This window comes from Pezoporus occidentalis, unplaced genomic scaffold, assembly GCF_034315485.1.
Source record: "Pezoporus occidentalis ecotype Australia unplaced genomic scaffold, CSIRO_AGI_Poc_V1 ctg199, whole genome shotgun sequence".
NCBI classification, from domain to species: Eukaryota; Metazoa; Chordata; class Aves; order Psittaciformes; family Psittacidae; genus Pezoporus; species Pezoporus occidentalis.
Window position 1 is genome coordinate 418,421 of NW_026913844.1, and position 23,817 is coordinate 442,237.

The 23,817-nt window shown below is 62.3% G+C and overlaps 3 protein-coding genes across 3 annotated transcripts; 1 reads left to right on the top strand and 2 right to left on the bottom strand.

Annotated features, from left to right (window-relative positions):
• The first annotated feature begins 7,299 nt into the window (after positions 1-7,299).
• On the top strand, positions 7,300-8,756 carry RNF26 (ring finger protein 26). The gene has a single exon (XM_062617623.1). The coding sequence runs from the start codon at positions 7,316-7,318 to the stop codon at positions 8,726-8,728; it is 1,413 nt and encodes a 470-aa protein (XP_062473607.1). The 5' UTR covers positions 7,300-7,315; the 3' UTR covers positions 8,729-8,756.
• Positions 8,757-14,620: 5,864 nt separating this feature from the next.
• On the bottom strand, positions 14,621-16,937 carry C1QTNF5 (C1q and TNF related 5). Its single transcript, XM_062617610.1, has 3 exons — positions 16,803-16,937; positions 15,806-16,038; positions 14,621-15,464 (listed from the first exon to the last, which is right to left on the bottom strand). The coding sequence occupies exons 2-3, from the start codon at positions 16,017-16,019 to the stop codon at positions 14,947-14,949; spliced, it is 732 nt and encodes a 243-aa protein (XP_062473594.1). The 5' UTR covers positions 16,020-16,038; positions 16,803-16,937; the 3' UTR covers positions 14,621-14,946.
• Positions 16,938-18,396: 1,459 nt separating this feature from the next.
• On the bottom strand, positions 18,397-22,099 carry MFRP (membrane frizzled-related protein). The gene is made up of 13 exons (XM_062617589.1): positions 22,044-22,099; positions 21,868-21,970; positions 21,595-21,723; positions 21,174-21,323; positions 20,850-21,093; positions 20,640-20,770; positions 20,390-20,515; positions 20,164-20,240; positions 19,898-20,046; positions 19,621-19,751; positions 19,128-19,262; positions 18,914-19,041; positions 18,397-18,832 (listed from the first exon to the last, which is right to left on the bottom strand). Exons 1-13 carry the CDS (start codon positions 22,095-22,097, stop codon positions 18,608-18,610), a joined length of 1,782 nt encoding a protein of 593 aa, XP_062473573.1. The 5' UTR covers positions 22,098-22,099; the 3' UTR covers positions 18,397-18,607.
• Between the last annotated feature and the right edge of the window lie 1,718 nt (positions 22,100-23,817).

A 23,817-nucleotide genomic window follows, 5' to 3' on the forward strand; every position in this document is an offset into this window, starting at 1 on the left:
AATCACCCAGCCCTGCAGGAGCACAACAAACCTCCCCAGGTACCGCAGCCAACAAGTCCAGTGCTCTACCCCCCATCACAGCATGGTTCTGAGCCTCAGCTTCCTTCCCCCCGGGTCAATCACAGCCAGAGGAGCTGTGTTGGAAGATGAAGCACTGAGGGTTTCTTGAACACCCTTCTTCTGCCTCCCACACTCTTGCTCCCCGTTCACAAAGGACTCCGAGTTGTGTTCACACCCTGAGGACAGGCCCACGGCTACCCCGGCATCTCCCAGGCACAATAAGAGCATCCTCCTCCAGCTCTCGGCCGCAAGGTTTCTGAACCTTTGCGTATACTTTTCTCTCCTCCACTTGCTTTTCCTGCATCACGATCCGTGCTCCAGACCCTGAGCCTCGCTGGGGCCAGGCTGCAGCTTCCTACAGCATTCCTCCCAGGCATGCCCAAGCACCTCTCATACCTCCAGCCCCAGCAACCCTGTGCTGGCCCCCAGCCCCACTCCCCACCGGTGCTATGCAGCGGCTCCTCCTGCCTCCTCTGCATGCCTGGCCAGCCCCGCACACTGTGCCAGCCACAGAGATGATTCATCGGAAATGATTAAGTTTTTCCCCACCAGATTAACTGCTTCAAATGGCAGCGCTGGGCACCGATAAGGCTCCGAGCCCTCCTGCTGCCAGTGCGGAGGGGATGGGCAGTGGAAGGACCACAAGTGAGCTGTGCCATCACGTGCAAGCTACTCACGAGGTGCTCTCCAGCCCCGTGACTGCAGTGTGGGGATGCTCTCTGCGGTGGGTACAGCAAGAGGATGCCTTGGGGACCCCTTGACAATGCACTCACACTTTTCTCTCCCTCCATGCAGCACTATAGGGGCCTCAGGCTTTGCTCCCCTTAGAGGAGGGAAAAGGATGTTCCATTTGGCACCACTCAAATGCCACCCTAGAAGGGGAGAGGACCCGAGGGGTCCCACTTGCCTTTGGGAAAGCACCCTCCAAGTCAAACAAACGAGTGGGAGAACTGGTTTGGTTCATTCTGTCCTGGTGCCGACTTCTGTCCCGCGTTAAAAATAAAGCAAACTGTTGCTAATAAAACCTCCACAGAAAATTCCCAGCGCTTGGAAAGGACAATGCCCCTCTCCGGGGAAAACAGGCTGGCCAACCGCTGCGGCAGGAAGCGTGCCACCCTCCAACAGCCTCCCGCTGTTACTGCAGTGCCCGTGCCTCCAGTTGCTTGGGCTTTTGCTTTTGGGACTGCTTCACTTGGAAGCTAACTTGCTTTTCCCCTACCGAAGTAATGGTTCTGGGGAAGACGGGCAGGGTTTGAAAGCCACCCTCCTGTCTTGCCATGAAACCTCATTGCCACGCTGTGTGTGGCACCCAGCGGGCTCGGGGTGGCTCTGCGTGGGGAGCGCAGCAGGCTGGCCACCTTCATCTTCCCTCCCTGTCGCCTTATCACATGCCTTCTGATTTATTTGCTTGCTTTAATGGATTTGGCTTGGGCTCCAACTCACTGCTACGCAAATAAACAGTGTGGATCAGGCTCCCGTGTCGCAGTCCCACGCACACAGCCGGGGTGGGAAGGGCAGGGCACATGGGTCCATCCCCAGCTGAGCTCTCCGGCAGCATAGGGAATACAAGGGAATACAGGTATCCAGGCCTCCCAGCACTCTCCTCCAACCCTCCTGGCACCACCGGGATGAGAGGCACATAACCTCAGCCCCTTATGCCTTCCCTTGCCTTCCCTGCGAGCCCCCTGGGGCTCCGCTGGGTCCTGCCTGTGCTGGCCCAAGGGAGCGCGCTGCACTGCCCTTGTGCATGTCCTTACACGCTGCTCAGGTAGGGATGAGGGGCCCCACACCTTCCCCAGCACCCTGCACCATCTGACCACGCCGATGGTGCCCAGAGCAGCCTGGGTGTCTCCGGAGAGCTCTGTGGGATGCTCCGTGCACCAGCAACGGTGCCAGCGAGCCCGGAGCTGGCGGCTGGCGCTGGCTCCCTGCGCTGCTCCAGGCTGGATGAAGGGCAGCCGTGCCGGGCGGAAACCAGCTGCCGTGTCCGCCCAGGCCTGCACCTCTTCACACAACACCAGCAGGGCCGAGAGGGGCCCCATTCCCTAGGGAAGGGACGGGATGCGGGCCAGGGCTGTGCTTTCCCACACCACCCTGATGGGGCACGGCAGTGCTGAGGCTCTTTACACTGGAGCACCTTCACTCCAGCCACATTCAGCTCGCCATTCCCTGGAAGACCATGAGGGATTGGGTATCAGATGTGCCACTTCCACTCTCTGTCCACCTTTGGGAGCCCCGTTTGATGCCCCTGTCCTACAGCTCAGGAAAGCGCCTTCTTCCACCCCCCTTGGCTGGGCTCCCAGCGGCTTCTTTGTGTCTCCCCTCTCCTTCCTCTCCTCTTGTGCAGGGCCTTTATGTAGGGATTATTAACCATGGCTACGGGGCCTTTGTTTAGGAGGGGCCAGGAGCCGGGCAAGGGGCTGGGCGGGCAGAGGAAGGAAGGACGTGAGCGGAAGCGGGGAAGGAAGGTGACATCTGGATTTCTGTGCTGGAGGAGCGCAGCCTCCCAGGGCAGCTGTGCAGAGATAGCCCCAAAGAGGAGCCAAGCTGGGTCACCCAGCCCCACACCATCCCAAGCACAGCCCCCTGGTGATGGTGCCGTGGGCACAGCACAGACCCATAAGCCCAGGGCTGCGAGGGCTGGCTCGTGGCATGCAAGTGATGGGGCTTGGCTGTATCGCAGGGGTGGTGGGGAAGGCTACGGAGCCGTGCAGCCTCTTGTGCCCTGCTGGGGACCCAAACCTCGCTGTGTGCGGGCTGGAGGGACCAAGACAGCTGGGGAGCGAGCGCTGACTGAGACCAAGCCATTAGGCCTTACTTAACTACTTTTTAGCATGAATATGACTTAGCACTCAAACAGGACTGCTCTGCTCAACAGCGGGCTCTGAGGGTGGGAACCTGCCCTTCTGCTAGGCATGATAAACCATGTGTTAGAATTCGGGCCTGTAGACAGCTTGCACCTGCTTCTGTAAATTGCTTCTAAGCAGGGACATCCCTCGTGGTAAGATAGGATAACAATTGGAACGAGGAACTAAACATAACTCACAGATATAAGCAGTTGAAAGCTAAAAGGCAACCGATAGACTGTCGTTGTAGCCCTAGCCCAAGTGTGCAGGAGGATAAGAGGACTACAGTTCTATCTTACCCAGTTGTTGGGGATGCTTCAGATAAAACTATATCAAGGTGAGAACGTAAAGTATAAAAACCCTTGAAATTTGCTGTGCTTTGGAGACGTGGGTGGAGGTTTGAACCCCCACATGCTCACGGGGCCAATAAAGGTCTGTGTGTGTCCTGTGAAGGGATTCCTTTGAATCATGATGGCCACTGCCAAAGCACAGGGGGAAGGAACCCTGCACCTTCCAGGGGTCACTCCACACCCCAGGGGTACAGGCTGCCCATGGCCTGGAGCAGGTGCAGCCCTGGGACAGCGAGCAGACACCCACACCGTGCCCTCTCGCTCGCACGTGTGGCTCCTCTCCCAGCCCCTGTGCATTGCTTGGGGGCTGGGGGCCGATGGGGCAGCAGGGGGAAGCTGGAAGCGTAGGGATGGCTATTTATAAACCAGCCTTTTCCTTCGGAAGACTTCCGAGTTCATCTCTCCCCCCACCCCCTGGCCGGAAAAAGGCCCCATTGTCTTGGCGCCAGATGGGCCGGGGCTGGGCACTCGCCCGCACAATGGGGTGGATTATGCACCCGGATGGTGGGAGTCCGGCACTGGGATGCCCGCGAGGAGCAGCTGCCATCAACACCCATGCAGCAGCCCCATGGCTGGGCAGGCAGGGGCCTGGACACGCTTCTTCCTCACCCTGCTAATGAATGGCACGGCTCTTGTGCCGCAGCTCCCTGGAGGAGCACGGAGGAGGAACACTGAGCAGTGTGCTTCCCGCTACCAAAGAAGGGAGGAGAAGCCAGCAGAGGGGACCAGCATCATTCCCAACTGCAGCCCCCAGGCACTGACGTCTTCATCCTGGCTTTGTCTGTAAGGTTTGGCGCTCCCCCAGGACAGCTCATTAGGAGTCACTATCAGAAAGCATAATGAGAAATCAGCCCCAGGCAGGTGGCGAGGGCAGCCCCAGCTTTGGGGAGAGCCTCTCATACCCAAGGGCTCTGGAGGATCCCTTTGGAGGGCTTTAGGGAAGGCTCCCTGCTGCTGCAAGGACGCATGGAGTAGAAGCAAGGACAGATGGGAGAAGGCAGTGAGGTGGGCACAGTCCCCATGGCACCTCCATGTGCCACCGGCCCCGCACCCTGCTCGGCCCCGCAGCACTGGGGACGTGCCAGAGCAACCAGGGCCCTGGGGAGCTGTGTGGCCGGCCCGGCCAAGCAGGGACTTCTCCTTGCGGGACTTTCCCATGGAAGAGGACTTGCTTTTCCCAGGGCTGTCTGGCCGGGCTCCAGGAGGAGAGAGAGATCCCAGCTCCCTCTGTGGGGATCTGCACAGCCCTCCAGAAACACTGCGGGCAGCCCTCGTGCTACCACTCTGCAAGGCAAACAAAGGCAGGGAAGGTGCCTGCTGCTGGGAACACAGCGGGAGATGGGCACCTCCAGCTCCTAGGGGCTCTCCCCGGCAGCCTCATCCATGCGGCACGCAGGGCGGATGCCAGCTGCCATTCCCTGCCAGCAGGGATGCGTGCAGTGCGGGACACCATCACCTGCGCCTCCAAGGCTAGGCGAAGGCCAGAGGAAGAGTGAGCCACGTCATCCTGGAGCTGAGCCCAAGTGGGGACGGGGACTTCCCTGGAGCAGACGCACCGGAATGAGCTATTGTTCCAGGCTGGCCTGCGAGCGTGGGGCTGCAGGCGCCCGCTAAGGCATGAGCCCAGCCCTTGGCAAGGGCGTCTTGAGGGGAGCTGAGGTAAGGATGCTGGCAGGAGGACCATGCTGGCTGCCTTCCCCCAGGCGCTGGGGCTGCTGCATGGCCAGGGGTGTGCGATGGTGCCAGCTGCCTGGCCATTCGTGAGCATGCTGGGAGCACTGGTGTGATGCCAACAGGACCCACATCCCAGAAACACCCTTCCTGCCTCAGGGCAGGAGGTGACCATGCAGCAAGGGCCTAGGAAGGCTGGGTAAGATGCTGGGGCTGGGGAAGCTGCACTTCTCCCCTATGGAGGCAGGCCTGGAGGGAGCCACTGTGGTCCCCAGCACCATCTCCCAGCTCTGTGGCTGCAGGCTGCGCTGCCAGCCCTTTGTCTGCCTCATTCTTCCCATTCCTTTGCCACCCACAGCCTGTTCCCAAGATACAAGGCAGCCCCTGCGCTGCTAGCATGGTCCCAGGCTCCACACAGCCTGGACACCAAAGCACAGGGTCCTGATCCCCCTTCAAGCACTTCAGGCTCCGGAAAGCTCCTCAAGCACTGTGACACCCAGCCCTGGGGCTGCTCCCTGTGCGTCCAGCTAAAAGCCCTATAGCTGGCTTCCTCCCGGTGCTCTGTGTTTCCCGAAATGCGGATCAGCTGCCTGGCTGCAGTGAGCTCAGCACCGGGAAGGCAGCTCAGAGGCATGATGCAGCAGCAGCTCTGTGGGCAGGCTCAGTGCCAGCACAGCCAGGCAGGATACACGCAGGGCAGGCAGGGGTGAACACATCCTGGGTTCCTTCACCCCCAGGGTGGGCTGCGGTGGCCCTGCTTAGCACCAGTGCAGCCCAGTTTATGGTAGAGCCCTGTCTGTATATGAGCACTGAGGAGCTGATGAGGAGAGGGGGCTCACAAGCCTGTCCTGCTGCTGGCAGCTGCCACGGGCACAGCTGGGAGCTGGTGGCATCACGCCCGGACCTCCAGCAAGTGCAGGGACAGCTGGGGGGACCCTCCTCGTCCACACACCCTGTCAGGGACTTCTATCCCCAAAGCAGGGACCCAGGAAGGTGTTCCCCATCCCTCGCACCCCATCCCCTCCACGGGGAGCCCTGCTCCGCTCCAGTGTTACAACCTGAACCGATCCCCTTGGTGCTCCCAGCCCCTGCAGCCCTGAGCCCCCTGTCCGATAGGTCTGGATGCCGCGGAGCCGCACACCCTACAGCCGGGGAGCACAGGCTCCCCTCTGCTCCCCCCCGGAGCAATGATGGAGAAGCCCCTGCTACAGAGCCACGACCCTGCAGCCGCTGCATCTCCCCGGCCCCGCAGCGGGGAGCCTGCAGGGATGCAGGTGCGCTGCCGGCGGCAGGGAAGGAGCGGACCGCGCCCAGCTCCCGGCTCTTCGCTTTCCTGCTCCCGTTCGGTGAAGCGCTGAGAAAGCCAAACATTACCATAAATGCCGAAAGCATCCTGGCTCGGTGACGCGGACACGCACACCGCCGGGGGACCGGGGTGGGGGAGACGGGGCTGGAGGGGAGCCAAGCCGGCAGGACACACACCCCAGCCGGGAGGGGACGGACGGACACGGAGCTGCCATCCCGGCTCGGGTGGCAGCGCGCAGCATCAGGGTGCCCCTGCTCTGAGCGCTACGCTTCAGGAAGGGGACCCCAGCGTCCTGCTCCCTCGGGGCTTCCTGCCTTGCTGCCCAGGGGGACAGAGCCGGTGCCTCCCCGGGCTGCAGATGTCTTTGCTCCCTCTCCCCTTCCTTAAAAAGCCTTGGGCTCCAGGGCTGGGTTTCCCAGAGCTTGTCATTGCCCTCGGAGCGCTGGCAGCCCCACGCCCTTCCCGAGAGCCGGCGGGGAGGGCAGGAGCTGCTCTAGGGCCGTAACCTCGGGCCGGGTCACGGCCATGAGTTTATTCTTAGACCTCCTGCAGGAAACTGCGTGGTGGTGTGAGAGCAGCGCTGCCCCGGGCTGACCCTGCCCCACACACTCCCGCTCCTGGGACCTCGACAGCGAGCGCAAACCTCCCCCGTGCCGGGGCTGAGGCCGTCACAACCTCATCACACGTGCGGCCCCAGGCATCCCGTGAGTGGTGGTACCCACCCGCGCTGCTTGGAACCAGGGTGAGGGGAGGGGCTCAATCGTGTCCCGGACACCGCGTGCTCGGACACCCCTGCTCTGGCAACGGACAGGCACCGCGCCGAGCCCAGCTGCGCCCGCACGGTTAAATGAGGGCCGCTGGCCCTTTAAATGCTCACCAGTGGGCGTGGCCTATTGTCCACGCCCCCCTTCGCGTCCTCCGAACCGACCAATGGGCAGCGGGGAGAGGCGCTGCCCTCGCCGCCGATTGGCCCGGCGCCGCGCGGCCGTGCGAGCCAAGATGGCGGCGCCCATCGACGGGGGTCCCCGAGCGGAGCGCCGTTAACGGCCCCGGCGGGGCTCCCGCCGCCGCCGCCCGCCGCCATGGACCTGCTGTTCGTGGTGCTCCGCGGGCTGCGCCTGGCGCTGGACCTGCTGCTCCTGCTGCTGGACCTCAACTTCTTCCTGGTGTCCTCGCTCGTCTCCGCGCTGCTCTGGCTGCTCGCCGCCGTCTGGAGCCTGCCCGCGGCCGCCACGGCCGGCGCGCTGGCCTGCTGGGACGGGCTGCTGCTGTCGCTGGCCTCCGTGGAGCGGGCGGCGCTGGGCGCCCTGCAGGGGCTGGCGGCCGCGGTGCGCGGCTGCTGCTGCGGGCTGGAGGGGCTCAAGGTGCTGGGGCACCTCGTGTCGCATCTGGCGCTGCGGGGCAAGGAGCTGCTGCACCGCGAGCTCTGCGGGCTGCTGGGCTGCGGGCAGGCCGTGGCCAGGCACGTGTGCGAGGGCCTGGCCATCGGCACCAGCCTGCTGGCTTACCTGGTCAACAGCCTGGTGAACGTGTGCCTCATCGGCACGCAGAACCTCTTCACGCTGGCCGCGGCGCTGTGGGATTCCCTCGCCAGCCCCTTGCTCAGGGTCACCGACCTGCTGGCCGCTTTCCTTGCGCACGTCTCCAGCGGGGCCATCGCCGTGTCCATCCTGCTGTGGTCACCGTGCCAAATGGCCTTCGAGCTCCTGGCTTCCGTCGCCCAGCTCTTCGTCACCACCTTCTTCGTGAATATCTACGGGCTGGGCTTGCTGGTCCTCATTATCGCTGTCGGCGCCGTTGTCTTCAACCCAGGGCTGCTGTGGACGCTGACGGACTGCGTGCTGGGTTACTTCAACACGCTGCCTTCCTACCACCGCCTGCAGCGGGACGTGTGGCGGCTCTATCAGGTGGCGGTGCTGACGCTGGGTATGGCCATGACCTCGCAGACCTGGCGCAGGTTGGTGGACTGGAGCCTGCAGGTGACCAACTGGAGCCAAGGAGGCAGAATGACGAACAGGGAGAGCAACCAGCGAGGGGCAACGGGGCCTACGCTGAGATACGCAGCTCCTGGCAGGCCGATGCTGGCAGGGGTCGCCCAGCTGCCCGCAGAGCATGAGGACGATGAGGATGCTGAGCAGGTACCGCAAGCGCGCCCCGCTCTGGGTCGAAGCGTGTCAGGACAGCGTCTGCAGCCACACAGGGAGCAGCCGGGTACCTCCTGGGGGAAAGCTCAGAGGAGGCAGCAGCTGAACGCAGGGGCTAGGGATGCCGAGGGCGCTGCGGATAACGACCCCTGGATGCTCCTGAAAGAACAAGAGGAACGCAAGAAATGCGTCATCTGTCAAGACCAAACTAAGACCGTCCTGCTTCTGCCCTGCAGGCACCTGTGCCTGTGTCAGGAGTGCACAGAAGTCCTCCTGCAGCAGGCCATCTACCAGCGCAACTGCCCACTGTGCCGCCAGATGATCCTCCAGACGCTCAATGTGTACTTGTGAGCCTAAGGGGCGGGTGGCTTGGGTCACTGGGGCACCTCACCCCTGCCTGCCTCTTGCCAGGGAGCAGAACTTCCCAGGGCTGCCTTGAGCAGCTTCCAAAGAACTAAGGATGGTGCTGAAAGGGCAAAAGGCTTTTAGGGGTGTATGCTAGCCACGTTTGCTACGTAACTAGACTGTAGCTCTTGCTAGCAAGCACCGTAACTGAACTCTGCAGCGGGCTCAGTTATCTTTTGTTGACAACTTCTGCTGTTCGAGGGCCTGTTGCCTGGAGCTTGCAGCAGTCTCAGATTAAAAGCAGAGTGCAAGAAGGATGCTCTGGTTCCTTCTAGCCAAAGGTGGTGGCAGGTTTCAATGCTGCGCCCTCCTGGGAGTCAGAGGAGCTGGTGCAAGGTAAGGGAGGGTTTTTCCCAAGGTTTGCCCAGGAAAAGCACCTGGCAGACTGCATTCAGGTCTCTGTTACTTCCTCCCACCATCTAAGTATGGGAGCTCCCTGAGAAGGGAGAAGTGTGCTCCCGTTGCAAGGCCCTAGGAGAGCAATGAGCACACTCAAGTTAAGTGTGCTAAGCCTGGCTTTCAGCTAGAGAAAAGCAGGGTTTCTGGGGTTCTTTAGCATCCCAGCCACCATGGCTTTGGTTTTTGAGCTTCCTGTTCCCCTAGCCAGGACAATGAGGAGCTGTGACCATCGCAGACTCCCTGCAGGCCATAGCTGACTGCAGAGCCCAGTGTTGCTGCTGCTTCCGTGCATCACCTATGCAAGCCTAGCAAGCACACATCAGGTTACTCGTGTGGGGAGGCCAGAGGGAGTTACTTGTTCTGCAGAGGTGGTGCTGCTGCTGGGGAAACCTGAGGGCCCTGACAGCACACATCTGAGCCAGTGCTGGAGAGTCTTCTCTGGATAACACATCTTTTTCAGGCTCTTGGGACTGGGTAGTGCACACCAGTGCTTGCTTGCTTGCTTGCTGCCCCCCAGGCTGGGCTGCTTAGAGGGAGTCGTGTTCTGGGAGGAGACTGGGACACCCCAAAGCTCCTGGGAGCCCATTGAGACATTCCCGCTCCAGGCAGAAGTTCTGCATGTCCATTCTGTGGATCTGCAGGCGTGTGCATGGAGCAGTACCAGGACCATGGGATCTCATTGATGAGGGCAGGGTTCCACTGTTACGCTGCTGTTCTGTCTTCCTTGTCTGTCCAAAATGTAGCTAGTTTGATTGAAGTGTCTCCTGAAGGCATCAGATCCCAGCTGGGAAGCCTGAGATGGCTCATCCCAGCCTGGTCAACCAGCACCATTCCAATTACTGGGCTGCAGGAGGGCCTTGCACTTGAAAGCTTTTCCTTTTCCAGCAGCTTGCCTGAGGTCAGCCACACGCCACAGCCAGTTTTGGCTGGAGCCACACTGGCAAGAGCCTTGACTCCTGCACCGCAAGCCAAGAGCCCGAGGGTGGCTGGCATGGTCTTCCTTCTCTCCTCTCCTTGATTAGTGATTTCAGCCAAAGCAGGCAGCAGAGAGGCCAGGCCATGCTGGGAGATACCTCTGAGCTGCAGCAAGATGCTGTCTTGTTGGGAGAGTGGCTTTGCTCTGGGAGGCACTGCAGGGGCTGGTTTGCCCCACTGCCATGGGGTCTGGAGGCACTCCCTGGGCTCCAGAGTAAGTAATAGCAGGGCCTGGTCCCAGGGCTGTCAGCTGCTTCTGCCTCACTTTGCAGGGATACAAAACTCCCTGCCCAAGCCCTTGTTGCTCAACCTCTTGTCCCTGTGCCTCCCCAGACACAGAGCACCCACGTTAATGTTTGCTCACTCCAACCCCCTCCCCTGTGGCTGCAGCCAGCCATGCTTTGCAGTTGAGTAGCCAAGCCTTTGCCAGAGCAGCGAGTGCAACCCCACTGCATTCCTGCATTCCACAGGCCTTGCAGAGGTCATCCTTTGGGTGTGCCTGTGGAGACACCCAGGAGCAGGAATGTGGCCATGCTGCAGGCTGTGGTGTTTGGTCAGGGACCACCTCATGGTGCAATGTCTCCTATGTGAATTACAGGGAGGAAAGGCTGCCTCCCCAGGACTGCAGTTTCTCCCCTTAAACCCTTTTTCTATTATAATACCTATGCTTTTTGGTTTAGGGCCTGTTTGTTTGCTGCCTGTTTATAAAGGAAAAAGAGCTTTGCCTTAAGTTTAACTCTTTGCACTATGGACTGGACACTGAGCAGATTAAAATCTCCTTTACCAAAAGCTGTTTGGTGCCTCATTCTTGGAAAGGGTTTCCTCTGGAGGGATGGGGTCTCACCCCTGGGCTCCCCAGCAAGCCTAGCGCTCCCCAAGGGTCACAGCTGGAGGGGTGACACCACCAGCAAGCTATGGGGTACTTGCATCTCCAAAGGTAGAGCTGGATGGAGCCCTGAGCAGCCCGAAGCTGAGGGGCTATTAATTCCCAGGTGGAAAGGAGCACGACATGGGCATAAAATCCCTGCTTCTGCATGTCCTTGATGTCCTGCTGCTTGTGATGGAGGGCGGTGCAAGCCTGACCGCCCCAGGGATGGAGGCAGCACCCAAAGCATCAGGAGCCGTGGAGCAGCAGGCAGCACAGGGCTCCATCTGGCCTTGCTGTGGCAGGCTCAGCCACTGTGCTACCGGTGAGCAGATACATTTGCTGCACGATGGGTTACTCCTTGGCTGCGGTCTGAGCTCTTGGCAGGTTGCTGTGTGCTTTTAAGCACCCCCTGCTTCTCCAGCATCCTTGTAAATTGCTTGGAAAAATGCTTCAGGACCCTGATGGGCAGAGATGCCAGGAGCCCTGGCTCACCCTGCCCTCAGCTCACCTGCCTTGGCAGGGCCAAGCCAGCTAATCTGAACCTGGATGGGAACCATAGCAGGGAGAGGGAGGGCTGCAGGAACAGAGCCCTGCCCGGTGCAGGGAAGAGCCCACTGAGCCCTATGGGGGTCTGGCTGTGGATGGGTGACAACTGAGGCTGAGGCTGCAGAGCTAACCCAGGGCAGGAGGACGGAGCCAGCAGGGCTATGCCTGCCATCCCCTGCCTCAACAGGGTGATCCCAGCCCATCACTCGCCAGGCAGCCCCAATGGGGGACACAGAGGGTGCTCAGCCACCTCAGGCCAGTGCAGCCGAGCAAGGACAGGATGTGAAGGACAGTGCCTTCCCCTGGGAGCCGTGCTGCACGCACTTGGCTCAGCCCCTGGCCAAGCAGTAAGCAATTACAGGAGGAAAACGCAACCACCTCCCAGCTGATGGGCAGTGCAGAGGGTCCCTGAGACTGATGCTACGCCTGCCTTCTCCAGCACTGTGCCTTTCGGTGTAGAGCTGCACTGCCTGGGGAGGGTACCCAGCAGCAACAGCACCCACAGACCAGGGCATGAGATCTGGAGTCCCCAGGGTCCTCCCTCCTCCAGAGCTTAGCCCATCACAACGCTAAGACCCCTTAGCGAGGGAGCGAGGAGCAGGATGCTGCTGGGTTACTGCAGTTCAGGAGCACGGGGGGGGGGGGGGCTGACAGCTTGCTGAAAGCAGGGCCCCGCAGGCTCTGGGAAGATCCCTGGGATCCCTTTGTTAGCCCAGCTGCACCAGCCCATCCCTATTGCGGCCTGGGGACAAGAGCCAGCGCCTGCCTGACAGCAGGGAGCGGGCTCGACAGACGCTCGCTGCAGATGCACAGCTCATGATCCCAGGCCAACAGGGAGGGAGCAGGTGATGCTCAGCAGCCGAACCATGGGGGGCCTTTGGGCTGCTCCCGGGCCCCAGCTTTGCTGCTTCATTATCAGCCCAGCACAGGGAGCCTCACCAGCTCCCCAAACGCTGTGGCAATCCGCATTTAAAGCTCTCCTTGCCACCTCAGCTGGCTGATGTCACCTGAAGATGACTGAGGGTGGTCCCTGCATCTCCTCAGTGATGAGGGCACCGAACCTATGCCAGAAACCACAAGCTTTTGGGTGGAGCAGCATCTATCCTACTGTCAGGGGTCACCAGGGCAACCTTCACCATCGAGGGCATTTCCACTTTCAAACCTGCCAGGAGGATGCTCTGTTACCGTAGTCAAAGGATTGGGCTCAGAGAGATGCAGCTGACCTCCTTAATGCCCTCTTTGACACCATATAGCACTCCGACCTTCTCCACTTGCCAGCACGGCTCCAGGATGCACAAACCACACGCCTCTTGCAGGATGCACCCTCAGCAGCTAGGGAATGGCCAGGCTGTGTCCTCCAGCGTTGCAGGAATTGCTGCTCCAGCGGCTGTGACCTTGGTGTGCTGGAACTTTAAAAACCCCAAACACAAAGCAACCAAAAAGGGGAAAAATAACCCCAAAAGAACCCACCTTTCTGCCCACTCTGCTGCCTCCATCTACAGCGCTTTATGGGCTGAGCCTGCCTCTTTTATAGGCTTCTGCCCTGCACTGGCTAAGGGATGCTGGCCCCTCCCTAACCTGGGCTCAGCTGGGACAGGGGCTTCAAGCACTAAGGTGCAGCTTCTAGAGCTCATTAGGAGCAGCTAAACCATACCAGGAACATGCCAGAAGTCAAGGTCTCCTGTAGCTCCCCTTCCTGTTATCCTTCCCTTACCCTCTTCCTCCTCGGGCAGCAGCAGGCACCCCTGTGTTCCTCAGAGGCTTCCCAACAGCCCCACAGTGATCCCAGCCAAAGTGTCCCGAAGACCAAAAGCATCTCGAAGGAAGGAGAACCCAGAAACTGCTGTGCCTCTGGCTGCCTCTGTGAGCTGCGTTCCCCACATCGCGATAGGGACCAGAGGATGCTCCCAGCCCCCACACCCCTTCCCCTGGCCTGCTCTCAAGTCATTTTCCTCCTCCCAGAATAGATCCCATGCCATCGATCCGCTCTGCGACGCGGCGTGCCCCTGGGTGGCTCTGCTTACAGAAAAGGCCGTCCTCAACCCAAACAGACGCTTCCAGTGCAACCCAATCCTGGCGCTGGGAAGAGGAGCCTGCAGGATGGCTCCAGAGCCCCTCTGTTAGCTTCACCCTTGGTCCCAGCGCCTCCACAGGCCCCTATGGGTTAAGGGTGGTCCTTGGGATGCTGGACTGTGCATCCCCCCCCCGGTCGCACACAGCCTGACAGACTGCAGTGACATGCCCTTGGCCCCAGGTCCCTGCTTGGTCCCCAGTCCCATGGTGGGGAGCTGTGGGGCTATGGGCAGCCCCTTTGGGAGGTGGTGCTGGTTCTCACACAGGGACACAGGAGCCCCAGCTCCCAGCCGGGTTTGTTCATCGCGGATGGGCATGGCCATAGCCCCGGGGGGCTCCGTGCACTTGTGGGGCAGGAGGGGAGCCGGCCCGGAGCTGTCCCGTTGTGTAGATCCTGCTGCCATGGCAGGAGAAGAGCCCAGCCCAGCTGCCACCCGACGGCCGGGCAGAGCAAGCCGTCCCCAGCCTGCTCCAGCAGCACGGTCCATTAAGGACTTAGGCCGCTATCCAAAAGCCCCCTCCGTGGCTGGAGCCCGCAGGGACCCATTTTGGGCAGGAATGAGGAAGCTCTCCATTCCCCTGCTAAAAATAGGGACCTTTCTCAGCGGCGGGTCACCGCGTTCACACTGGAGTGCGGGGCGGGCAGGGGAGCAGGCAGGAAGGGGGGCCCCGTCCCGGACACCTCCCGCGGCGCTGGGGCGGCCGGTCCCCCGCTCAGGGATGCCGGTACCTCCATCTAGTGGCTCCCGCTGGCTCTGCCGCTGCGGCCGGCAGCCCAGGACCGCTCCCTCCGGTCTCCCGTCGCGGCATCCCGTCGGCAGGACCCGGCACACGCGTGGACAAGGAGCCCTTTATTGGAGGTGGAGGAGGTGATGGGCAGGGTAGCTGCCAGCCCTATGGACCGCGCCGTGCCGGCCCTATGGAGCGGGCTGGCTGTGTGTGTGTGTGTGGTGTGGGGAGAAGCTGGCAGCACCAGGGCATCATCGTGCCCGTGATGTCGAGGCGGCTAATGGCGAGTTGCATACAACAGCCAGGTTACTGCGGCTCCCCGGCGCGGGTGTCCTGCCCCAGCGCCGGGTGCCTGCGATTATACTTAGCTCTTATACAGCGCTGCTGAAGGGATGCTCCCCGCCACACCTGGGGTGGCAGAGGGGCTGTATCCCTGCCCTGTGCTGCGCAGCTGCAGCAGAGCAGGGCAGGGGTCCTGGTTCCTCCATGGCCGGACCCTGGCATTGCCCTCCCCAGGGCACCAGTGGCTGGGAAGGGGCAGGTACCCAGGTCCTGGCCTCAGCCAAGGGCAGGCTTAGGCGAAGACAGCGGAGTTTTGCCAGTAGGAGTAGACGAGGAAGCCGGTGAAGGTGCTGTCCGTCTTGACGCTGGCATAGAAGCCGATGTAGTCCCCGACCCCAACCTGCACCCACACCTCATCCTCAGGCTCCAGGCGGACCAGGGCACCCCCAGAGAGTGAGGTGGGCTTGGGCCAGTTCCCATAGTACTGGAAGAAGGAGGCGATGGACTGGCCGTTCTTCATGATGTCAAACTGGAGGCTGGCTCGGTACACCGTGGCATGCACGGCGAAGTAGTACAGGCCAGGCACCTCGCAGGTGAATTTGCCCGTGGCGGGGTCGTAGTGGCCTTGCTCGTTGATGAGCACCACGTCGAAGCGGATGGGCTGGTCAGCCAGGGGAGGGCTGCGGGACTCGGAGCGCTTGGCGCTGAAGGCCGAGCGGGGGGCCACTGCACACTCGCCCTGTGCCCCCTTCTCACCGTGCATGCCATCCCTGCCGGGGCTGCCCACGTCCCCGCGGGGACCGGGCACTCCTGGGGCAGGCAGGAGGGGAACAGGGTTACCCCTAAGCCACCAGCACTCCCCAACCCCACCAAGGTTTCAAGCCTCCCATAGGATGCGGGTGGTGCATCGCAAGTGGAAAGGGATAAGTGGAAGAGAGGGATGGCAGTTGGGGATGGGGGAGAAAAGCATCTTTGTTAGTGCCAGGGACCTGCTGCCTGTTGCAGGCACCACAGGCAGGACCAGAGGGGCAGTGGTGGCAGGATTTGCTCTCAGTTTGGTAAAGCGAGTCTCCCCCCCCCTTCATTAAGGCACTCCCCAGAGGCAGTGCAGAGCAGGTCCCCATTGCCAGCCAGTAAGTCTCCTTTCTTACCCGGAGGGCCCATCTCGCCCTTCTCCCCTGGCATCCCCATCATCCCGTCCCGGCCGTCTCGTCCATCTCTGCCTGGCAGACCCTGGCCCCCATGCAGGCCCGGGGTCCCTGGGATGCCCGGCTGCCCTGAGCACAGCCCAGGGATCTTGTTGTCTTCAATCTGCAAGGAGCTGGTGATGAGCCCCAGGAAGAAGAGGAGGAAGAGCTGCTCCATCCCGTCTGCTGTGGAGGGGCTGGAAGGGGCAGAGAAGGGGAACGGCTCTGGGGACCTCAGTGAAGAGGGCTGGGAAACAGACTTGCAGTGCTCAGCAGGTAGTGGGTACAGGAGGCTGATGAGGGATTATTCCTCCCTTCTTTCCTCTTTGCCTTTCTGGCTGCTCTTCACAGGGGCTGCACCTGCCACAGCATCCCCATCCATCAGCAGTGCCACCACATCATCCCGCCTCACGCACTGGTGTATCCCACCATGGAAGTGCCGGGAGGCATGTGCGGGAGGCAGCAGCTCCGTGCGTGTGGTTGGGGCTCTGCGGGGTGGGAGCTGCCCCATGCCCGGCTATGGGTGTACATGGGGGTGCCGGCAGGGCTGCGGCGGGTGAGCCGCCGTGCACGGGGTTGCGGTTGTTGCATCCGGGACGGCAGCTCTCCACCGGCCCAGCCCTTGGCAGCATCCCTGCTGCCGGCGGCTCGCTCCACGCCTGCCCGGCTCCCTGGGGCACGGCTGGGGCTGCAGCATCCCCTGCCGTGCCGGACCACCCCGCTGCCGGGACCACCCCAGCCCATCCCACACCAGCGCAGCGAGAGCGGAGCCCCATGGCCCCTTCCCCGTGGCCTTCCCCGGGGATCGCTGCTCTCTTCCCCCTCCTGGACGCGACGGGTGCAACAAAGAGGAAAAGGAGGAGGAAGGAGCCTGTCCTCCGCCCCGGCGCTGGAGCCAGGACCCCGGCGAGCCCCGGCTGCCCCCGGCGCGGAGCGGACAGAGCCGCTCATCCCCACTCACTGCGATCCCACGGCTCCTGCCCCGGTGCCTCGCTGCTCTCCGGTGCAGACGGGCTGCGGCTCTTCCTGACCGCTTCGCTCTGACGAAGGCCCGGGGAAAGGCAGCCTCTCCCCCCCCACCTCCTCCTCCTCCTCCTCCTCACGTCTCTCCTCCCAAACTCCAAAGGAAATCAAGGGCCTTGGGAGCCAAAAGCTACAAAAGAAGGGGAAAAGAAAAATAATCCCATGGTGTCAGAAGTGCTGGAAGCAGGGGGAAGGGAGAGTGAGGCAAAGAGCCTGGCAAAGGGAGAAGAGGCACGGGCTGCAAACCACCCCAGCTGGACATGGCCGAGCAGCGGGATGGAGGGAAGGGAAACAGGCAGCAGAAGGAGGGTGGGACAGGAGAAAGGCCAAGGGAGGGAAACCCAGCAAAGGCAGGCAGGGAGGGAGCAGCAGAAGGAAGATTGAGCTCTTGGGGCATGCAAGTCCCCCAGTCTTAGGGCAGGATGCACTCAGGCTGCAGTGGCAGCACTGGGAGCACCTATGGGAGCTGCAGCCAGCCGGGGGGCAAGGGGGCAGAGCGTGGGGCTGAGCAGGCCGGGATGTGCCAGGCAGCAGCAGCATTGGAAGCGCAGGCAGAGCAGCGCTGTGGCCATGCCAGGAAGCAGGATTAGCCCTAGGGGACCGCGGAGCACGAGGCGAAGCTTTCGAGGACATTCCCAGCTTGCCTTTAACTCGTTCCAGCACTGAGTGCATCCAAGGGACACCACCGGGCTCCAGCGGTGGGGAAGTCCTATGGAGGGGGGTGGTGGTGGTGTCCCTGTGCCCTGCAGCAGGCAGAACCTTCCTGCCTGCGTGCCCAGCGCCAGGCTGGTGCTGGCAGGGAGCCGCACGGCTCCTCCCTCCCGAGGTGTGAAGGAGTTGTTGGTTTTGGCCAGCGTGGAGCTGGGTTGTGGCCACCGGGTGTTGCCAGGCTTGTGGCCATCAGGGCGGCCTGGAGCCAGCACAACCAGCTCAGACAGCAGGGACACAGCCCTTGCTGGGGCAGGGATCCCCTCCCTGCACCATGGGGCCACCAACCTGAGACCCATCCATCTCCCCAGGGCCCTGCAAGGCTCTCAGCCCATCGAGGGCTCAGCCAGCAGACAGGCAGCATCCCCTGTGCCCCTCCATTCCTGCTCAGACCCCCCCACCCCGGCCCTGGCTTCCCTTCTTTCCCCTAGGATCTGCAGGCAGACCCACACCAAATGAGCCACCTCCTCCACTGGGTTCATCAGCTGCTCATGCTGTTTATTCTGCTTAGCTTTGGGGCTGCGAGATATGGGCAGTCCTGGGCTCTTCTTCTACCTGCTCCGTTTGGGGAGCATAAAACCCTTCCCCTTTAAGGCTAGCAGCTGCCTGAGGGCTGTGGGAAACAGGCCTGGAGATGCTGAAAGAGAGAAATGGGCTGGGAACCACACACAACCCCAACATGGGGCTGGCTGAGGATGGGGAAGCAGCACCCAGCTCTTGCCACCGTCCTGCTGCTCAGCAAGGGGACTTTGCATGGTGCCACCAGCACAGCTCCAGCCTGTGGGCACAACCCCTCCAGCACAAGCCTTTCCCTGTAACAAAGCTGGGAAGGGGCACTTGTTCTCCATGGCATCCTTGAACTGAGCTGGCTCTGAGCGAAGGCGCTGACCCCAGGGCAGGCGAGGAGCCGGGCAATGGGGTGCTGCTGATGGGGGACACGCCATTAGTTGGGTATTTGCAGGAGGAGGAGGATGGGAGGGATATTTGGGGCAGGGCAGCGGCTGCTTCAGCCCTGGCTCATCTTCTCTTGGCGGGTCAGGGCTGGAAGCACACTATGGGGTCATTGGAATCAGGCAGGATGTTGCAGTTGATGGGCCAGAGGATGCCGAGGAGGCCGAGGGACTGCTGGCACCGCAGCTCGGCAGCCAGGCACACGGCTCGACAGGGCTGCAGGACCCCCCCGTCCGGGGTGCACTTGGGCACGAAGAGGCTGCAGATGAGGAGTCGGAGGTGCTGGTAGCAGGCGAGCTCCATCAGCGTCTGCGGGAGAGCGGCAGTGATGGTGCACACCACACACGGGGTGGTGCGGGCAGCCCTGCAGGCAGCCCTTGGGAAGCTCACCTGATAGTCCCGGAGCACCTCGGCGGCTCCCTCCTGGTCCGGGATGGCCAGCCAGATGTTGGGAAAGGAGGTGGTGTTGTAGCCCAGCCCCAGGCACATCTCCACTTGCACAGGCTCACAGACAGACCCTGCCCCAGGGCACTTCACTGCTTATAGCAGCAGTGATGCCCACCGAGTGCCACGGTGCTGGGCCACGGCGAGGGGTGGCACTCACCAAAGGCTGGGTAGGAGACCCCGGTGCAGTTCAGCTCATCGGTGCCGTCGGGGCAGTCGTGCCACCCATCGCATACGGACTCCAGCAGCCGGCACTCGCCGTTCCCACAGGAGAACTCTGCGGGGCTGCAGGTCTCTGTAAGAGCAGCATGGGCATGGGCATGGCTGGGGCTCAGCCTGTTCCCATGCTGACCACCCCTGCCTTCACTCTTCTTGGTCACTGGCCAGCAGGTGACCATTGCTGGCTCAGCTTAGGGGCATCCCAAATTCCCCGCGTTATCTAGGGGCCAGCCCTCAGGTGATGGATCGTGATGTGTGCAGGTGAGCAATCCACATTCCAAAGGCTGGGATCAATAGGGTCATCCTGTAGGCCAAATTCCTGCTCCAAGGAGATGAGAGCAGGTTTTCCCAGGGTCTTATCTAGTCTGGATTTGAAGGCCCCCAAGGACTGCATAGCCCCTCTGGGCAGCCTGTGCCCTTGCTTGGCTACTTACTCTCTGTGGCATTGCGGGCTTGGTAGGTGGCAAAGAACCCATCATCTGCAACCCCCTCATCTGCCACGAAGAGGACGGTCATGACGTGGCGGGACGAGGTCAGCACGGGTGGTAGATGGTGCCCACAGAACCTGCCGAGGTGGGGGGGTGAGAGATGGGGTCAGGGTGGGCAGCACGTCCCCAGCCCTGTCCTCCGGTGCCTTCTCCTCCCCAGCCTGCCCTGTGCATGGAAGCGCTGAGGCTGGTGCAGCAGGGCCAGGGACACCATGGCCTGTACCTGCCCATGAGGCTGGCAGCCCCCGTGCCGGCGCTGTCGTGCACCTCCACGAAGTCGAAGCTGCAGTCCTCATGCATCTCCAAGCTGAAGTTGTGGAAGCGCAGGTCGATGACGTGCCCCACGGGCACCGAGATCTGCCAGAGGCACAGCTGGGGGGAGCCGTGACGCCCATGAAACCAGGCTCTTCCCAATGGCAGGTTGCCTTCCTCCCTGTGCTCATCCTCACCCTGCTCCCGCCTCCATCCCGCCGGCATCCCTTCTCTCACCTGCTGGTGCGGGTATGGCTGGGGATGGTTTGGGCTGGAGAAGTGCCCCTCCAAGGCGGTTAGTGGCCCCCCGCACTCTGAAGGGACACACACACACACACACACACACACATGCAGCTTTACCCCTGCCCTTTGCTCTGTCTCGTTACTCCCCTGCCTCCTGCCGCCCATCACCGTGCCCTCCGGCCGGGTGCTGCAGCGGCTATGGGCAGGGGTAAACGCTGACCTTTGTGTTTGAGGCTGCAGTTGGCCTCATCGCTCTTGTCCGTGCAGTCGTGGAAGCCATCGCAGACAAAGCCCAAGTGGAGACACAGCCCCTGGTCACACCAGTGCTCATCCCAGGCACAGCTCCCTGGCAGAGACAGCCAGGCTGGTGGTGGCATCCCACTGGGCAACCTCCCATGCCCCGGTACCCCCAGTGCTCCCCAGTGCCCGCAGTGAGGAGTCCGAGTGATGCCCAGGGAGGGGGTACTCACTGTCACTGGGGGCCACAGCACGGTAGTGGGCACTGAAGCCTGGGGCACCCACGCTGCTGTCGGAGACGAAGGTGACACGCAGGTGGTTGGAGTTGGTGTTGAAGGTCGGGGGTACCACATTGCCACAGAACCTGGGGGCACAGCAAGCGGTGACACCGCTCACCCCGTCCCCACTGCATTGCCACGCTCCCCTGGTGCGAGGGGCCCTACCTGGTCGGACCCCCCCTAAGTGTTGCAGGGTCCGTGCTGCCAGCCCCCTGCTCTTCATAGAGCTCCACACGGTCAAAGAGGCAGGAGGCAGTGCCCTCCACGCTGAACGTCTCCATCTTCAGCTGGATGGCGAGGCCGGGGCTCACCTCGATGCGCCAGATGCAGAGTGAATCGGGGGGGTACGGGCTGGGGTAGTTGGGGGAGCTGAAGGAGCCCTCGGGGCTCCGCAGGGTCCCACCGCAGGCTGCATGGGGCAGTAGCGTGGGTATGAGATGGTGCTGCAGGGCACCGCTGTCCCAGCGCGCTGCCCCACACGGGACTCACCCGGTGCCGCGGTGCCGGCGGTGGGCAGCCAGCTCTGGGTTGGGGTGGCAGCAGTTCTGGGGGCCGGGGGGGTCCTTCGGGTGGGTGCTGCGGCTCCATGGGCAGGCAGGGCTGCGGCTGGGGCGCCGGGTGGCTGCGGGGATGTCAGCTCTGTGCCCAGGGAAGAGCAGGCGCAGCTCAGCCCCAGCAGGGAGAAGGGGCTGCAGTGCAGGGAAGGGGCTTAGGAAGCCCACCCAGCCCCGTGTCCTGTGGTCCTACGTGTGTGCAGGTCCCACAGTGACCTTCCCCATCCCAGGGAGGTGGAGATCCCGCTTGCCCCTATGCGTGGTGGCACTCTCCCCACGGAGGTGCTGTACAGAGTGGATGCCCTCTCTGTGCTCCTCTCCCCCCTTCCGAGCTGGCTGTGTGCTCATGCACTCACGGTGGATAACGATGCCCAGCAGGAGGGCGAGGAGGAAGATGAGGACCGCGCTCATCAGAGCCACGCAGAGCCAGGTGAACTTGAAGTCAGCACGGAACCGCCAGCCTGCCTGCCCCCAGAGCTGCTGGCCTGTGGGAGGCAAGGGAAGAGGGCAGAGCAGCACAGCTGGGCACAGCCCCACGGTGATAACGGCTCCCTAAATGCTCCGTGGGGGGAGCTTGCCCATCACCCTGCTCCCCAGATGCTGCCTGTGCACAAACCCCAGGCTGGTACCGAGGCTGTCCCGCTGCGATGTGGGCCTGCTCCCATCCTCATCTGCTGTGCTTGGCGCTGCCCGGGGCTCCTCGCCCTCGAAGACGGGGTTGCAGAACTCGGTCTGCAGGAGAGTGAGCACGGGTGGCACCATGAGGAGCACGCAGCAGGGACCCCCCAGTGCCCCCAAGCCCTACCTTGCTGTGGTCCAGAGCCTCTGGGCAAAGCACGATCTCAGTGAAGTCCTTCATGGCAGCAGTTGGGCTAAAAGCCTCCCCAGCACACCCTGCCCCACAGCACAGCCCCCTGTCCCACTGCCTGCTCCTCCCCAGCTGCCCCCATTGGCCCTGGGGTGCTGTGGGACCCCCTCTCCACCATGCACCGAGGCAGAGGTGGTGGCAGTGCCGGCTGTGCCTACATGTGCTGCCCCGGCACCAGACCCCTTGGAACCCCAAAGGCCATTCCCACTGTGCAGTGAGTGTGGGAAGGACAGCCCCAACCCCCTCGGCAGGCCCCTTGCCCTGTTAATCCAGCTCAGCTGAGGATGCCGAGGTCAGGCTCTGGCACAGAGAACCAGCGTCTTAAAGGGGAATGTGTGCTTGCACCCACTCTGCTGGGAGCCCATCCAGCCAGGGACCTTGCTTTTGGGTGCATGGAGGCAGCATTGGTTTGCCTGCTGTTTCCAGGTCCCCATCAGGGCAGGGCAGCACTGAAGGGGCCGCGCTGGGGACATTGAACACATCCCTCCTTGCCTTGTGCCTCCCCAGCACTGAATGCTTGAGCCCTTCCACCTGCATTCCCACTGCCCCTTAATGCCCTGGTGCCCGTCCCCGTTCCTAAGAAGGGGAGAAAGGGGCCATTGTTCATGGGCTTTGGGGGAAGAGCATGGGCACGGAGGAGCTCCACAGGGCTGGCGCAGGAGGAAAGGCTCCCTCTGCCTCTGCACAGGGGCTGCTGCCTGCATCCATTGCTCCAGGCACGCCTTGGGGCACGGATGCTCCTGGGGCTGAGCGCTGGCAGGCTCTGGCGGTGGTTTCCCTCCGGCTGCTGGAGCCACAGTCCTTCGTGTGCCCGCCCAGAGACAAGCACAGGCACACAGCAATCCGTTCAAGCTCGACTTTATTCCTGCACGAGTCTCCCTTGTATGAGACACTTCCCGCCCATCTTGCTTACACAGTAAACAAGCCACCTGCCAAGCAGCATCGCCGCCCCAGTCCGGTACCCGCCGCGGGCAGCCCCTCCATCCTGCCTGCCCTCCCCTCCATCCGAGCCCCACTGGGATGCTCATGGCACCGGAGCGCTCCGTTGTGTGCCCACGGCGCCAGCGAGGGCAAAGGAGAATGGGTTTGCTGGGTTGGATGTAGCTGCCTTGCAGGCTGGGGCTGGGATTGGGCTGCGTCGGGCCCATCTCTCCTCCAGCTGCACCCCAGGCAAGGCAGGATGGGGAGGAGAATAAATTAAAGGCTTAAAAGGCCACTGGCATTTGCTAGCTGGAGGACAGAGCAGCAGGGCTGGGGGGGGGACACGCATCCCCGGGCACCCAGCGGGGCTCCTGATCGCAGGGACAAGAAAGCCCCAGTCGCAGATGGTCCCGGAAAGCCACTGCCCTTCCCTCCCTCTCCTCCACAGGATGGATGTTTCTGTGCAACCCCAATGGCCTCCCGCTCCCCCGAAAGGGTTTAAGGCACCGTCGCATGAGGATGCAGGTAAAAACCTACCTGAAGCATCCCCCGGCACAAGTCCCTGGAGAGCCAGGAAGCAGCGGGGTGCTCCAGGTTGAGCAAAGTCCACTATAAACACATAGAAATCCCACAAACGGGTTTCCTCCTTCCTGTCCGTGAGTCTCGCATCGAGGAGCGCGCGTGGGGCAGCTGCTGCCTGAGATGGGACGGAGGCGACCGAAGGGCTCAGGTCCTTTGCCAGGAGGTTCGGAAGCGCTGGGAGGAGGCCGGGAGCAGTTCACAGATCCTC

Bases quoted from the DNA above. Each gene is read 5' to 3' on its own strand.
- RNF26 (XM_062617623.1), top strand. From the start codon at position 7,316: ATGGACCTGCTGTTCGTGGTGCTCCGCGGGCTGCGCCTGGCGCTGGAC.
- MFRP (XM_062617589.1), bottom strand. From the start codon at position 22,097: ATGAAGGACTTCACTGAGATCGTGCTTTGCCCAGAGGCTCTGGACCAC. The intron at 20,047-20,163 runs GTGAGAGAAGGG...GGCTCCCCCCAG, and splicing joins AGCCATACCCGCACCAGCAG to CTGTGCCTCTGGCAGATCTC. The intron at 19,752-19,897 runs GTACAGGCCATG...CCACCTCGGCAG, and splicing joins GCTGCCAGCCTCATGGGCAG to GTTCTGTGGGCACCATCTAC.
- C1QTNF5 (XM_062617610.1), bottom strand. From the start codon at position 16,019: ATGGAGCAGCTCTTCCTCCTCTTCTTCCTGGGGCTCATCACCAGCTCC. The intron at 15,465-15,805 runs GTAAGAAAGGAG...TGCCTGCCCCAG, and splicing joins GGGCGAGATGGGCCCTCCGG to GAGTGCCCGGTCCCCGCGGG.